This window comes from Xiphophorus maculatus, chromosome 3 (assembly GCF_002775205.1).
Source record: "Xiphophorus maculatus strain JP 163 A chromosome 3, X_maculatus-5.0-male, whole genome shotgun sequence".
In the NCBI taxonomy this organism is placed as follows: domain Eukaryota; kingdom Metazoa; phylum Chordata; class Actinopteri; order Cyprinodontiformes; family Poeciliidae; genus Xiphophorus; species Xiphophorus maculatus.
Genome location: NC_036445.1, coordinates 22412697 through 22427295, shown reverse-complemented (window position 1 = coordinate 22427295; position 14599 = coordinate 22412697). Strand labels below are relative to the sequence as shown.

Below are 14599 nucleotides of genomic sequence, written 5' to 3'. Positions count from 1 at the left end.
CTAGTTTAGTTAGGTGTTCATATATGTATATCTATCCATCCATGGTCTGTACCCATTTAGTATTTGTTTGGGTTGCAGAGGGATGATGCCTATTGTATGCCTGTATAGCATTGTCAAAGTAACAACTTGTTAATCTCAAAAAGCAGTGTATTAGAGTGATCAGTATTTTCTTTACCAAGATTTGGAGCCTCTAGCATCTCTCCTACTCTACTTGTTGTTGATCCCTACCCTGTAGACCATCCATCCATCTGCCCTTTCTGAACCTGCCAGGTGCCCTATAGCTCAGGTTTCCAACCTTCTGTGAGGTGAGCTTGCAGTCCTTACATCCAGTGCCTATTTTTCCACTTCACCATGAGCCTTTTGTTCTGCGAGTGCAAAGGTTCTGCTTTAAACAATGATGTCTGGTCTGACTGTGCCTGAAGGCTTTACTTGATGCATTGGCATTTTCTGCCTGTTTACTTCTTCTATACATTAAATATATTACACTGACCTTGCAGGTGGGGAAACATAGGGTTAAGATGAAAAATGGCAATGGTTTTGTTGGCATTTATTTCAAAAACAGATCTTCATACACATCATTAAGAATACTGCATCCATAAGATCATTGATAAGTGAGTTAAGTGGAACACAGTCACAATCCTTATGTAGACCACGTAATACTGATGTGATGCAGTGTTATTTTACTGCAACAGTTTTCAAACATTCACATGCCATTAATATGAACTTCACTTCACGGCGATATTGGGACTTGGCATCAGCAAACCCTTGATCTTAAATTCTTACAAGGCACAAAATTCTTTAACAAAACAATCACAGTTTATGAAACAACAACTGTATTAACATAACATGAATTGTATACCACACAAGCACTGAACACAACACTGACCTGGCAGGACATGGGTGGGTATTGCAGGGTATCGTTCCAATTCCTGGTCTAGTTCTGGGACTGCAGTACGTCACATTAACCTGCACTCTCAAGTCTTTGTAGCATGCTGCCTTGGTGTTCATATGTCCTGTTTGGAGGCATAGACCATTAAGTACACATTTCTTGAATAACAAGATTAATGTTTTTCACAGATAGAATGAACTAACATAGAAGCAAAACTGTAATGTAAAATCTTACTGTGCGTTGCTGAAGCTTAGCCAGTAATGTATGTTCATCAAATATTTAATTATAAACTGCACAAATGTATGCAAGTGAACAATCAGAAAAGCTTATGTTTCTGTCTGACAAGCCAACACCATTGGAATAGGAGAAAAGAACGTAGAACGTATTAACCATACCTCGCTTTGGACGTATGCCATGAAAAGAAATTATTTTATTAGATGTTGATCAAATTTTTTCCATTGTAAATGTGACTTTTCCTTATTGAAGTTAAACTACACAACATTTTTAAATGCTGTGCCCTTTGCTTTGGTAATTTTTGCTGAAGGTAAAATTCTGGTGTTAAATGTCCAACTACTCCAGTGTTGAGATGTTATTCACCCTAAGGCAAGGTCACTCTGCACATCTTTACTCAAAAAGGCCAGTTAGTCAGTCACACCCTTTAATAAAGCAGCCCGCCATCCACCCAACCCATCACAGCCTCCAATCAGGACATAAAGAGGTGGAGATGGTTAGGAGTGGACTGCAACAGACAAGAATGGGAACTCTAACCTTCAGGGTCAGCCAGTAGGAACGCTACACTGGGGGCTTTGTTCACACTTATTGAGCCAAGTAAGTGCACATGCACATATATATGCATGTGTCTAAGGAACTCAAAAAGACAAGTGTATTTGCGCAAACACGCATGACCACGCAAAAACGCTCACCAATGTCCCTTAACCTTTGCTCGCATATTATCTGCCTAGGCAACAACATCTACTTGCATTCATGTGCATATGTGCATGTATGTGTATGGATATTTGTGCACAATACCAGGCCTTGATGGGACTAACTGTAGTAGAGATAGAGATACAAGCATGTGCATACTTGCTTTGAGAGTGTGTTTAATAGAGGGTCTGTAGTAGAGGAGCTCTCTGCCTCTGATGTCTTATCAATAATGATGGAGATACTCTCCTCTCCATTTAACCTGCAGCTAGAGGCCTTATTACAGGTTGGCCAGGCCAGACATTTTATAAGCTCATCTGTTCATCCTCAAACTGTTCTCTTGTATTTTATTTTTTTTGGATCAAGCAAAGATTAAAATTAGAATTAAAGTTCCTTTGAAATCTGAACTTTATTCAAACTCAGCATTCAAAAAGTTAAACATACCTCCAGCGCAAGTTGCTGAGCAGTGGGAGCGTACGATAGCCCATGTATAGCTGTATTTAATGTGGTTCTTAGCCATTTTTTCATCTATTTTGTGTAGAGAATATTCCCAACGTATTCCAGGATTCCAGCCCTGCAGCAATACCTAAAAGAGGAATCATTTGTTGACAATCAAGTTTAATATCTGTAATCAAAACAAAATGTCCTTGTTCACTTATCTGCTCACCTCAACCACCAGTGTCTCATTTGTTGGTCCTGCTGATATGAGACTCTCTGGTCTGTTATATGGTCTCTTGTACTCAAAAGTTGTTCCAGCAATAGGGTGGCGACCTGGCCAGTCCACTGTCCAGCGACCATTGAGATAGTAGTGTCTCTGGGTGTCTCTGACAGCTAAGTAGGAGCTGGAAGTATTCATTTCCATGACACGGATACTCCGAGCTCCTGCTGGGATGGTGACGACCCCATAGTACTCTACAAAACAAAATGCAATCTTTAACCAGATAAGCTGAAAATAAATTAGGGCTCTAACTTAAGAAGAGTAATGCACAAAAACAAAGCTGAGAAATGGAAACAAATCCACAACTAGAAAAAAGTTCATATAATTGCTCATTCCATTAGCTGCCAAATGGAAATCTATTGACTGATGGATTTTCAGTCAACTGATTGGCCAACATTGTTTGCAAAATACATGTGAAGTGTGTGAAGTTTTAAGCTAGCATCTGTTATGGATTTCTGCAAGCAAAGTATTTTCTGTTAGCATTTATTTGTTAAACATCGGTGCCGAATTAATTTACAACCAACTCTGAGCCTAGATTTTATAATCAATTGCAATAGGAAACATATTCCAGTCAAATTGATGCTTGCTTTTAACATAACATAATTCCTTGAAATGCTATTATCATGTGTAGTTTAGCAGGGCAAAAATGCCCAGCAGAGTCCAACATAAAAAAAAAAAAGTTCTGAAAAATATATACCGTATATAAAAAAATACTTAATACTAAATACTTAATACTTAATACTAAAAATACTTAAAAAAATAAAAGCTGCTGCATTAAAACAGTACAAGTACAACTGAAATTAAGAGGGCAATACTGACCTTTTTTAAAAAAATAAAAACATCAAATGTAGTCACAGTTTACTGGGTCGACCTACGGTTAGTATAATGCTGCTTTGTGTACTGTCCGTTATAGATTTTGCAGGTGGAGTTGTCTCCTTTACACACACCACAAGCATCAGGCACAGCTGCTGAGCCCAAGACACGGTCACACCCCACTCTCTGTGGAAAAAGAGACATACATACATTTTTTTAAGGCTAGGGAGATTAAGTACATAAACTGTCATGTTACATGACAGATGAAAATTGTCTAAAATGACAAAATGTATTCTGGAGCTGGTGACACGTTAACATTTCATGTACATGAACATGAAAGTAGCTGTGAGACAGGGACACCGCCTACTTCTTAATCCTTTCGTAAAATTTACAGCTCAATCTAAAAGACCTCACTGTTGAGCTCACTCTTTCAGTAAGAAATACTAAACCAACTATAAAAATCGAAAATTGAATTTCTGCTTTAACATTAAAACAGCATTACCTCACACAACCCATCAATACAGACATTGGAGCTATCCTTTGAACAAAGTGTCCCATCCCTAACTTTGCTGGCCAGGGCAAAGAAGAAATCATAGCCCTCAGCAAGGCAGTAAAGCTTGCATATGTCTTGATCTAGAAGAAAATAGATAGAATAACCACAAGATGACAAAAATACACATAGTGCTTTTGTTGGTACATCTAATATTTCCTTAAGTTCAACAAAAATGGGGAAAAGTAAGAGTCTCACCATCCACTCTAGTGTACGGTCTCCAGGTGTAGTACCATCCTCTGAACTGCCTGCTGTTAAATTCAGCACACTGTTTTGCTCTGTAATCAGCAGTGTTGGTTGGACAATCCACAGTGTTGCAAAGTTTGTATGATCTAGTGGAGCCATCACAGAACTTCCCACCGTTGGTAGGTCTGTAAAGACAAGTGAAAACACATGGTATGTAGCCAAGGTTTCCATCCCTTGTAAATTATTTCTGATCACACGTTTGGCATAGTCCTGAAGAGGAAAATCCTTAAGATGCTTCTGATGTGCATAGTAAGCTAAACTTAGGAATTTCACAAACCACACTGGATTTCATTGTCCTGTAGTGACTAGTACATGAGAGTATATCTCCATCTGTGCATGAATGTCTGTGAGAGTGCCTTTGTTGAGGCTTCTATCACAGGTGTATATCCTGAGGCTGCATTTCCAAAAATCCCTTCCAAGGTACAATTACACTCTCTATGTGTCTTTCAATTCACATTTTTGCTTGTCTATAACTCAATCGCAAACTCCATTATTTCATATTGTAACATTAATTCCTTTATTTTCTTAATCCCCTCTCTGTAGACGTACCTCTTGTTGCCTGTCTGGCTTATTCTTGAGGCCTGTCTTTGTGTATCTTTCATCAGGTTTCTGTCCTTCCAGTTTCTTTCTTCCCATCATTCTCAGTCAAAATTAGCTTACTACTTGTCAGGATCTAGGCCTGATAAAGATCGGGTCATGACATTTGTGAGTGGGCTCACTGACTGACTGCCAGTGTGCAATTAATTATGTAGTTGATGGATAAGTAAGGGAATGGGTGAACCAATGAGCAATGAAACACTTGTGAATGAGCTTTACTATTTTAATAACGTATGTTCTTGGTCGTAAACTATGGATATTGAGCCATCAATATGCAGGAAACTAAAACAATGCTAAGCCTTATAAGTCAGGAATGTCACAGAAAAAGTTAATGTTGAGATAATATTATTTCTGTGCTAAAGTTATTCAATCAGTTTTATGTCTCTGTATTATGGTGAGGTAAGATTAGCTTAGTTTATCACATTGTTTACATGACATCAACTTCAGTCCTCTGTACACCCTCTATTAGTGCCCCAAGTGGTCAAATAAGTTTTAGTTAAATTACTTAAAAGAAAGGGCCGTGTTGAAAGATGTTTCAGCAACTTGAAACAGCCTTTTGAGTTGAATAACTCTTTATTGATGCAGACAGTGCATCTGCAGAGAATTGTTGTTACATTGCAATTCTATTGGAGTTATTACTATGTCATTTCTTTTGGACTCTAGCATTAGGTTTCTATTAAATGCGACACCTTTGGCTTCCAGTTTTCTCCCCAGGCAAATTCAGACTGTCAGTTTCTAATTCCAGTTTATGGGGATGTTTAGTTACACTCACACACAGAGTCTAGACTTTGAATTCATAAAGCAAATAAATTGTTATATAAACTGATTTTTTTTCTCTTTATAATCATATTCCATATCTTGATAATCAAATATTTTTCTAATTTTATGACTGACAAAACGTCAAAACAAACAAAAAAACATGAGAAGACATTGAAAAACCTCCAGAATATTTGAGATATTTGAAGCAGATAAATCAGATAAATTCAATGATCAAATATTTTTATCTTTTTAAAGTCACATGTCTCATAAGTCTTAGAAATTCAATTGGCACTCAAAAGTGTGACAGAGGTAGTGGGAATACAGTATTGTCTTAAATTAGAAACCAAAACTTAGGGTTTGCTTTACCTGGGGTTGTTACACTGCCTCTCTCGATAGGTCACACCACTTTCACAGCTTCGAGAGCATGTAGACCATGATGACCACTCTGACCAATGCCCATGCTGAGGTCTGGGGCCTTCATCGCCCTGCTTTACACAGTGACCTCTACGACACCACTGAAGGCGACGGACACATGAAAACAAAAAAACAGAAGTTAGGGAATAGAAAAGTTTCTTATGGTGATGGAATATCCAACTTGGAAGGCTGTGTAATGCAACTATAAATTTGTTTTACAGTATGCAAATAATTACCAAATAGTTAGGTTATAAAACTTGCAGAACTTCTTTTTAAATGTCCTAAAATATGAACACACATGCACGCACACGCACACACACACACACACACAGACAAGCCTCTGAGAATATTCTCATGGTTTCACTAATAACTAGAACAGCTGATTTTCCCCCACAGGTTTTCCCCTACAGCTAAGTGCCATGGATTCCTATGCAAGACTGTCATTGTTTGTGTTCACTTAATTGCATTGTGAGGGGAAAGAGCAGGATTAAAATTTCAAGTCTAAAACTATGAGCAAACACAGATGATGGGCTGTCAGGACAGGGAGTCTTGGGCTTCACTTAGTCATGAAAGAAAGAGGCACAATTAAGGCATATACAAGGAACCCAGTGGGATATGTCTCCAGCAGCAGCTACAAACCAGCTGCTCCTTCAAATAAAGAAAAGTATGGGTGGTTTTTCTGTTTGAAGCAATGATTTAATCTTCCGTCACTATCTAAGTGAATTAAAAAGTTCACCCTAGAATATAAGTGCGCTGTCACCAAGTTCAGGGCTTTTGTCTTTAAATGGCAAGACTCCGCGGAGGTATTAGCACCAAGTAACAGTAAAACACTCAATAAATTTAGGCTTTTATTATAGCATAGATACAGGCTGTCCACAATGTAAATTATTGTTGCTTTTTGTCTCCTGCAATTTACTGAGTCAGGGGTCTGCGGTATCCTTTGGAGAAGGAATGTGTTTGTCTGTGTATGAGACATCACTTTTTACAAGCTTTACCCCCAACTGAACGCAGCACAGTTCATAATGTTAAGCATCACACTAACAAAAGAAAAAAAAAAGTCTTGTCACAAAAGGAAAATTTACTCCTGAATCAGCTCAGTCTATTATTTCTGAGTGGAGAACTTTAAAACCGTCACTTTTTATGTACTCGTTTGATTGGTGTTTTGCTATTGTATGATTTTCTTTTTTTTTCTTCTTTTTTACACAAACCACAAGGCAATGTGTCTTAGAGGCTCTTGTTTGGTGCCTTTTGTTTGCCGATTTATTTAGTAAGATGTTGCCATGGAACGATGGATTGACCCCAATAAAAAAAGTAAATGAAAAAGAAAAAAGCTGACCTGATTTGATAAAAATTGAGTTTTCCCAAACGTACAGTATGTCAAATGCAAGTTCGTTTTGGGTCAACGCATAGCAAAAATGCATGTTTTCGCTCTTTTTTTGGTATTTTTTCAAAAAACTTGATAGCTGTGCTATGTGACAATGCTAGATGATTGAATCAAAACAGTTTTCTATTGTGGTCATGTGATGTGTTTTTATAGTGAAAAGACCTTTAAAAGTATGACTGAATTTAAAAGTATGACTGAGCTCATGCAAACACACTAAGCATTTTCAATCACCATATTGGGGCCACAGGCAGAACCTTCAGCAGCTGGCATGAATTTGGTTTCACATTTCCTCCCAACGCGATGGCACCAGAGAGCCTTGCAGATATCCTGAAACAACATTACAGAAAAAGAACAGAGATGGGATGTCCGGGATTCTCCACCCAACAGCGTTAAACAAAGCTAGCACCTGGAGGAACAATAATTCATTATTATGATATTTTCCCCCCTGGGTGCTTTTAAAGCATGTTGATAAATGCTTACTAAAATAGAGATTGTGTGAATATATTATCATTTGGCAAGCTGTGGCTCTGCTGCAATCATGTATCTTCTAAATATTTATGCTTCTGTAGCAACGATAGCAGCAGGGTAGTCCATGTGAACACTTCAGAACTGACCTTTCACCCACAAGAACACATTTTTCTTTCTGCTAGAACTCTAGGAACACAATGTCCTTGCAATACCCTTAGATATAGTCATACCTTGTTATTCCACACAAGTACTATCTCAGAAACTCTAAAATTTCAGTGTATTTTATGACACCGAAGAGTTATGCTCCAAAGTAGTGTGAACAAATTCAGAAAGTTTTGAAAATAATCAAAATTATTTCTAACTTAGAATATTGTTAAACTCTGAAATGTGATGCTGTCTCATTGAATGAGTTGGAGTCTTAGACTCTCTTGTTCGTATGAGTGTTTATTAAACTTATTAAAAATTGATTTGTGAATATATCTAAGCTCGATTTATGATGCTTTTATTTATCTTATTAATGACCAAATCCTGGTGATTTTCTGAGCCGCTTTCTATTTAACTTGATGTGCAAAAGTTCAGGGGCTGATCTTGAGTCAATCCTAATCTTGAGAAATACATAAAAATCTTCTGATCCTTAACACGTAACAAAATTTGCTTAATGGAAAAAGAAATTGATTTTAAAAGAGCATGAGACTGACTGCTTTTTGCTGACTAAGGTTTAACAAGCTAATATACTGCACGTGAGTATTGTCCCTCCCAGAAAAAATAAATAAATAAATAAATTTCTGTAAATAAAAAGAAAATCTAAAAAGAAATCTCCAAGGAACACAAAAATAACAGAGTTGCGCTTCGACAAAACCTTCATGATGTCATGGCTCTGCATTGTCTAAAAGATTTAGATGGGATCAACAGGTGGCTTTTCCTTCCTAATATTGCCTGAGAAATCAAGCCTGCTACTTTTTAACATGTCCACTTTGTAACTGTCTGAATGACTATATCAGATTTTGACAACTTTCTGCAGATGTTGACAAGCACCTTGGCCTTAGCTCGTTGCTGCCAAGAGCCACCATGGAATTCATCCCAAGGCATATTAGTCCAGCTGTTTTGCTTGCTCAGGATTTTTCAGACCATAAAACTTAAAGACAGGTCCAGTGATTGAATGAGGACACAGAGACAGGGATAGATGATAGATTAAGTTTGACAGAATCTGAGAAAGAAAGACAAAACAACTACAGGGAGTCCGTTTTTGCTTTTTGTTTGGGGAACCCTTCAATATTTACCCACATACACTATGGAAGGTATTATTTGTCTCCTCCTTATGTGTCATAAAAGGTTCAAGAGCAAATATTACAAATTAATCTCATCAATCATCAAAAGACCCAACAATGGGCATCTTATCAGAGTAATAGAAGGTTGCCTAGTCTGATGAAAACTAAGTGTCATGTATATTATGATATGTGGACATTGGTTACCTGAGGAACACATGACACAGTGATGTGACATGAGAAGAACACAGACTTGTGGAGGTGAAAAGCTAGCGTGGGTGATGGTTTACTGGAAAACCTTGATTCTTGTCATCCATGTGGAGAATACTCTGACACGTACCTCTTGCCTAAACACTGTTGAAGACCATCTACACCCTTCTGTATTCCCTGACGGCCGTGACCTTTTCCAGGAAGATAATGCACCCTGGCACGAAACAAAGATTGTTTCGGAAGGATTTGAGGAATGTTGGCTAGACTTCCATCATCCACAGCTCTTAATCCAACCAAGAGTTTGTGAGAATTGGTACATAATTTTATAAAAGGTCCAACACACAACTTTCCAAAACCTTACTATGTTTTGTATGTTCAGAGTTAGACTCGCTGGTGTACATCAGATTATTATGCTGCTCCGCTCCTGTGTGCTTCATCTTAAGGTGTCAAACCAATGGCCGACATCCGTTGGTGTGTTTTGTGTGTCTAGAGAGCAATTACTTACTACACTGCACTTTGCAACCACCATTTAGCTCTTTAGGTTGAGTAGCCATTTTGCAATTGGAAAGTTGTGCCTTTCATATGTCATTGATCCTCGGTTGAAAGCAGTTAATCCTGATTTGCCCAACAATCTGCTTATCAGCATAAGATGAGGGCAGGTTTGTGGCACTTTGATGGCTCTGTGGATCTACAGAAGTGCTATATGACTCCATTCCATTTATCATTTTTGATGGTCAATATGATAATATTTTTCTTCACTGCGTAAGTTTTTTGCTAAATTTAATATGATGCATACTTTCTAAAACAATATATATTATTTAGAATATTTCCCAAAATGTCTTGGGAATCATCAAAATGTTTTTTGCAAATGTGAAATGGGCTTGTGTGTTCAGCAATGATTTTCACCTCTTCTGTGAAATTTTTTTCCCCCCCAGACTCATTTCTCATTGCTGAAACATGAATACTTATTTTAACAGAGGCAAGTGAGGTCTGCAGTGCTTTAGATGTACTTGTTTGAGCCATGGATGAGTCATTGATGTACTTTTGAAGTCCTTTGCGTAGACCAGCCACTCCTGAAAAAAGCTCATCCCTATTTCATGTTTTCCATTACTGTGTGAACGATTGCAAAAGCATTAAAACAGCTTTGTAACCACTTCAAGACTGAGATGTAGTTAAAACTCATCTCTCATCTATTGAATTTTTATTAAAGCAGGACATGATGTGCGTTGGTTTCCCAAAAAATGCATAAAGGTGATTTCCTAGTACTAAAGGTCACAATGGGATTTATGACAAACTTTCATGATTATTCAGCGCTTAGTTACTAAATAAGAATAATGCCGCTGTTTAGGGAGTAGGAAGTGTCCACCTACACCTTTCCCTCAACAGAGAAAGGTGAAAATTGTCTAAAAACAGCTGGTTTTAGACAGATGCCAAAAATAGCACAACTGACTAATATTTTATTAACTATGTAGTAAAATCAAAATTGGTAATTTATTGAATATGTGCCAAGGTCAGTTAAATAACATCAGTAAAAGTGGTACAATGGGAGAGCAACAAAAAGAGATTCCCACTGGCAATGTTCCAGAGTACATTTAGTCATCTTTCCCACAGAGTAAGGGGAGCATCTTACTGTTTGCATTGTGTGTGTATGTGTGTGTATGTGTGACTGCCTGTGTGCTAGAGATATTAAAGTCAAAGCGTAAGTGTTTATAGCCATGAGGACATGTAATCCTAACCAGTTATTTCTTGTCTTTCATCTCCTTTTTACCTCTTCTCCGTCTGCCTAATTCATCCCATCTCCCCCTCAACTTCTTTGTGTTTCCTAAAACACGCTACATAGAACCTTTTTTTTTATGCCCCTGAGGTGAGTTGCCAAAAAACATACGGAGGAATCACAGATTAGGTAATGACGTCAAGCACATTAGGTGTACACAAAATGGATTTTACCTTCTTGAAATCCAGGGTGCAGAGTTTGGCCTTCTCTCCAAACTGCCATTTGCACTGAGTGTCTGCGTCGTACAGTTCGCCTGGCAACTTTTCTGGGTACCGGTATTCCTTGACTGCTTTGGGTTCGTCTGACAGGCAGAAAGCCTGGGCAGTGCTAGTTGTTGAAAAATGGGAAAACACAGAGAAAGTAAGTGAGGGTATCGGAGATAAGGGCGAGCGGAAGAAACTAAGAAAAAGTAAGTGAAAATAAGAATGCAGTAAATTGAGACAAGAAAAAAAATTAATGTAGGACAAGATACAAACTACAACCCACAAAACGCTTTCATGTCAGTCAAGGGGTCAATGCAGATACATGACAGTTAAGCGGCTTTAAAGAGGAGCCACTACATCAAGCAGCAAACTGTTCAACTCCTCCTAACACCAGGGGCAACTGTAAGAATGTTGCCATCGTAACATAACATGCTGCCAAACCTGAGAGACCATTTTAATGCATCAGACACTCAATTATGAGAGACATAAAAACTCTTTGCTTATATCGCTCATTTTCTTCCACAACCAGACTGGTTTCCAATGTTAACTGATATCAATGGTTTCTATAAAGAGATGTTTTACAGCTCAAACACAGCTGTCAGGGGAAGCTAATGCAAAAATATGGTGGAAAGAGGTTGAAAAGGCAAAAATATGTTGGAATATTGTTAGTGAGTGGTCCTGATTGCTTTAACAGAATCATTGTGTGATGGGGTGTGTGTGTGCGTGTGTGTGTGCATGTGTCTACATGAGGTTATTCCAGGGCTTTGAGTCCAATGTGTCTGCAGAGAACAATGACTGCTCCGCACATTTGATATTCTGTGATGTTCAATTAAAAGGGAAAATGAAAATTACATAATAACCATGGACAGACATGAATGAATTAATTCATTTATACTGACAAAATATCCCACAAAATGTTATTTTAAAAGGACCTCATGACAAAAATCACATTTTCATATTTATCAATGGCTCCACATGATCCTCAAAATAAACTGTTTGCCCCAAACTTTCTGCTTTAAGAACACTGGAACACATTATGTGGAACATAGAGAAGAATATTGAAAAAGATCCTTTCTTTTTTAACATTCTCCACAGATCTTTTGACTCAAGAGCCAAAGGGAAATGATTGGGCCTTTCACACACGGCACAATTTGCTGGTGCAGGAAGCAAGATGTGAACAATGTCTCGTTAAATGGCAAATAAAAGAGCCTGAAAGGTCTCGACAACAACTTCGAACCACAGAATCACCATAGGGAACACTGATGAACACCGGTGCATTAGCTCTGTAGAGCCAAAAGCAGCCAGGAGGTTTGTATGAACATCAATTACTTGGCTGAGTCAGTAACTGATAAGCTATTTGGTAATAACCTTGAAGCTGTAATCAATACAGTAATTTTTTTTCAAAGCATATTTATGTGATTTGAATGAACCAATCACAATCCAGACCTAAGTCTAATTGAAAATCTATGAGATCTTAAAAAACTTGCTTTTTAACATTTACATCATGTGAAAAAGATAAAAACAAATGTACATTTCTATATGTGCGAAACTCGTATTGACACGCTCTAAAAGTCTTCCAGCTATACATAGTAACTCCTGTGAAATTTGGAAATAAAACTATTAAGCAGAGGATTAAAAATAAGTGCACCAAGCAAACACTTTTGACAAACATTGTCTCTTCAGTTGGCACATATGCACTACCTTTATTGTGTACGAATGTACACTAAAGTCAAATAAACACCTTTACAAGATACTGTACTTATATTGAAACCTATGTTGTATTGAACACCTGTTTCTTTGTTAAACAGGAATTTCTATATCACTAACGTGTGAAGGAACATATAGGTTTTCATATTAGCCTCTGACAATTCGTGACATGACAGACTTTAATTAAATTTCCAGACTTGCTCAGACCTCCATAGCAGCAGACTAATGAAACTTAGATTTAAGATGTCACTATGGTTCCTTCCATAGCACAGGAGGAAAAAAATAAACATTAAGAAGTCTTACAAAACTCAAAGAGACACATATATCCCAGAAATATTTATATATCACAACTTTCTGTTGATTGCAACAAGGAAAATGTTGAACAATGCAAGAGTTATACAGGAAGAAGATCCTGGGCATTCGGTGATGTTAGGGGTCATTTCCACATGGCTTGAATGGGTGATGGGAGTTTAATATAAGGCTGACAGGCCTAACAAGGTTGAGGTCACTCCAGCTCTAATAACTCAGCAAGGAAATACACTGTCTGTCTCCACCACTCAGAGAGGGGAGACCTGACAGTTCAGTTAACACACTGGTAAATTTAGTGCAGGGCACTGCCTCGGAGCTATCTAGTTTCAAGCACACAAACATTCACACAGGAACACGCATGCACACACACCCCGACAGACGCAGAAACACCGCCAGACATATGGACGCTATGTCAGTGGTGGTTGTGTTTCTGCTTTGGTGAACAGCCTGTTTGCCTGGAAATGCAGTCACTGCACAAAAACACACATAGCTCAACACATAATAAATATTCTTTCTGTAAAACATCACAAGCGAAGACCGTCAACACATTAGTTCATATAGTTGCTATGCCAGCTTAATTGTGTATTTCATCTGGATCAGATGCAACGATCCAGCTCGTCTAATAGCTATTAGATGAGTGCATGTCTTCACATAGCCACACTGCATTCCAGTTGGAGGACTGACAATACTTTTTTTTTCTTTACAAAATGTACTCAATCAATGATGCATAATCCAAATGAGTGTTTATTCCCAGTTTAATATGACCTGAGACCAATGCAGTGCTGTGCATGTGCCACATCGACACAAAAAGCCTTGTTACACCACTACCGTGTTTTGGAAAATTACAAAGCCTCTAACAAAGACACATACCTTTAAATGTACATTTTAATGTTAATGACTTCTTACATAGATCAGTAGCATTAAAGAGTAGAGCTACTTACTTCAGAAAGCGACTGAGATACTGGCGACTGCAAGGAGACCAAGAGAAGATACCATTGTGACCGGCTAATGTTGGAGACATAATGTTGCCCTCTGACTTTTTACAAACGTTGCCCTCACCATCATGGACCATTCCAAAGCTGAAGAAATGACAAGTGCACAAAATATTTCCTTATAGAAACATCTGTGCTCTATACTAGAACAATGTGGAACAGAAAAATGCTACAGTTGTTGGTCAGTAGAAGATATTTGCATTGTTGCAACAGCAAAGACCAAAAAAAAACAATGCTTTTCGTTTTTTGATGCAAATCGTAGAGGGATGTAGAGCAATAAGAATTTACTATGCCTGAGGAAGCACAAGTACAGCTATTTACACTAAGTGAGAAATGTCATTAACGTCAAATATTTGTTAATATATTTAATATTTTATTCA

The 14599-nt window shown here is 37.8% G+C and overlaps 1 protein-coding gene across 1 annotated transcript in view; it reads right to left on the bottom strand.

Moving 5' to 3' along the window:
- Positions 1-14599, bottom strand: part of LOC102231365 (A disintegrin and metalloproteinase with thrombospondin motifs 16) — a 48287-nt gene that overhangs the window by 13760 nt on the left and 19928 nt on the right. Inside the window, exons 9-18 of the mRNA XM_014473504.2 lie at positions 14169-14306; positions 11182-11335; positions 7523-7618; positions 5860-6008; positions 4090-4262; positions 3844-3974; positions 3404-3527; positions 2478-2722; positions 2255-2396; positions 887-1013 (exon numbers count right to left, since the gene is read on the bottom strand). Of these exons, the coding sequence (XP_014328990.1) occupies positions 887-1013; positions 2255-2396; positions 2478-2722; positions 3404-3527; positions 3844-3974; positions 4090-4262; positions 5860-6008; positions 7523-7618; positions 11182-11335; positions 14169-14306 (1479 nt within the window). The remainder of the gene's footprint in view (positions 1-886; positions 1014-2254; positions 2397-2477; positions 2723-3403; positions 3528-3843; positions 3975-4089; positions 4263-5859; positions 6009-7522; positions 7619-11181; positions 11336-14168; positions 14307-14599) is intronic.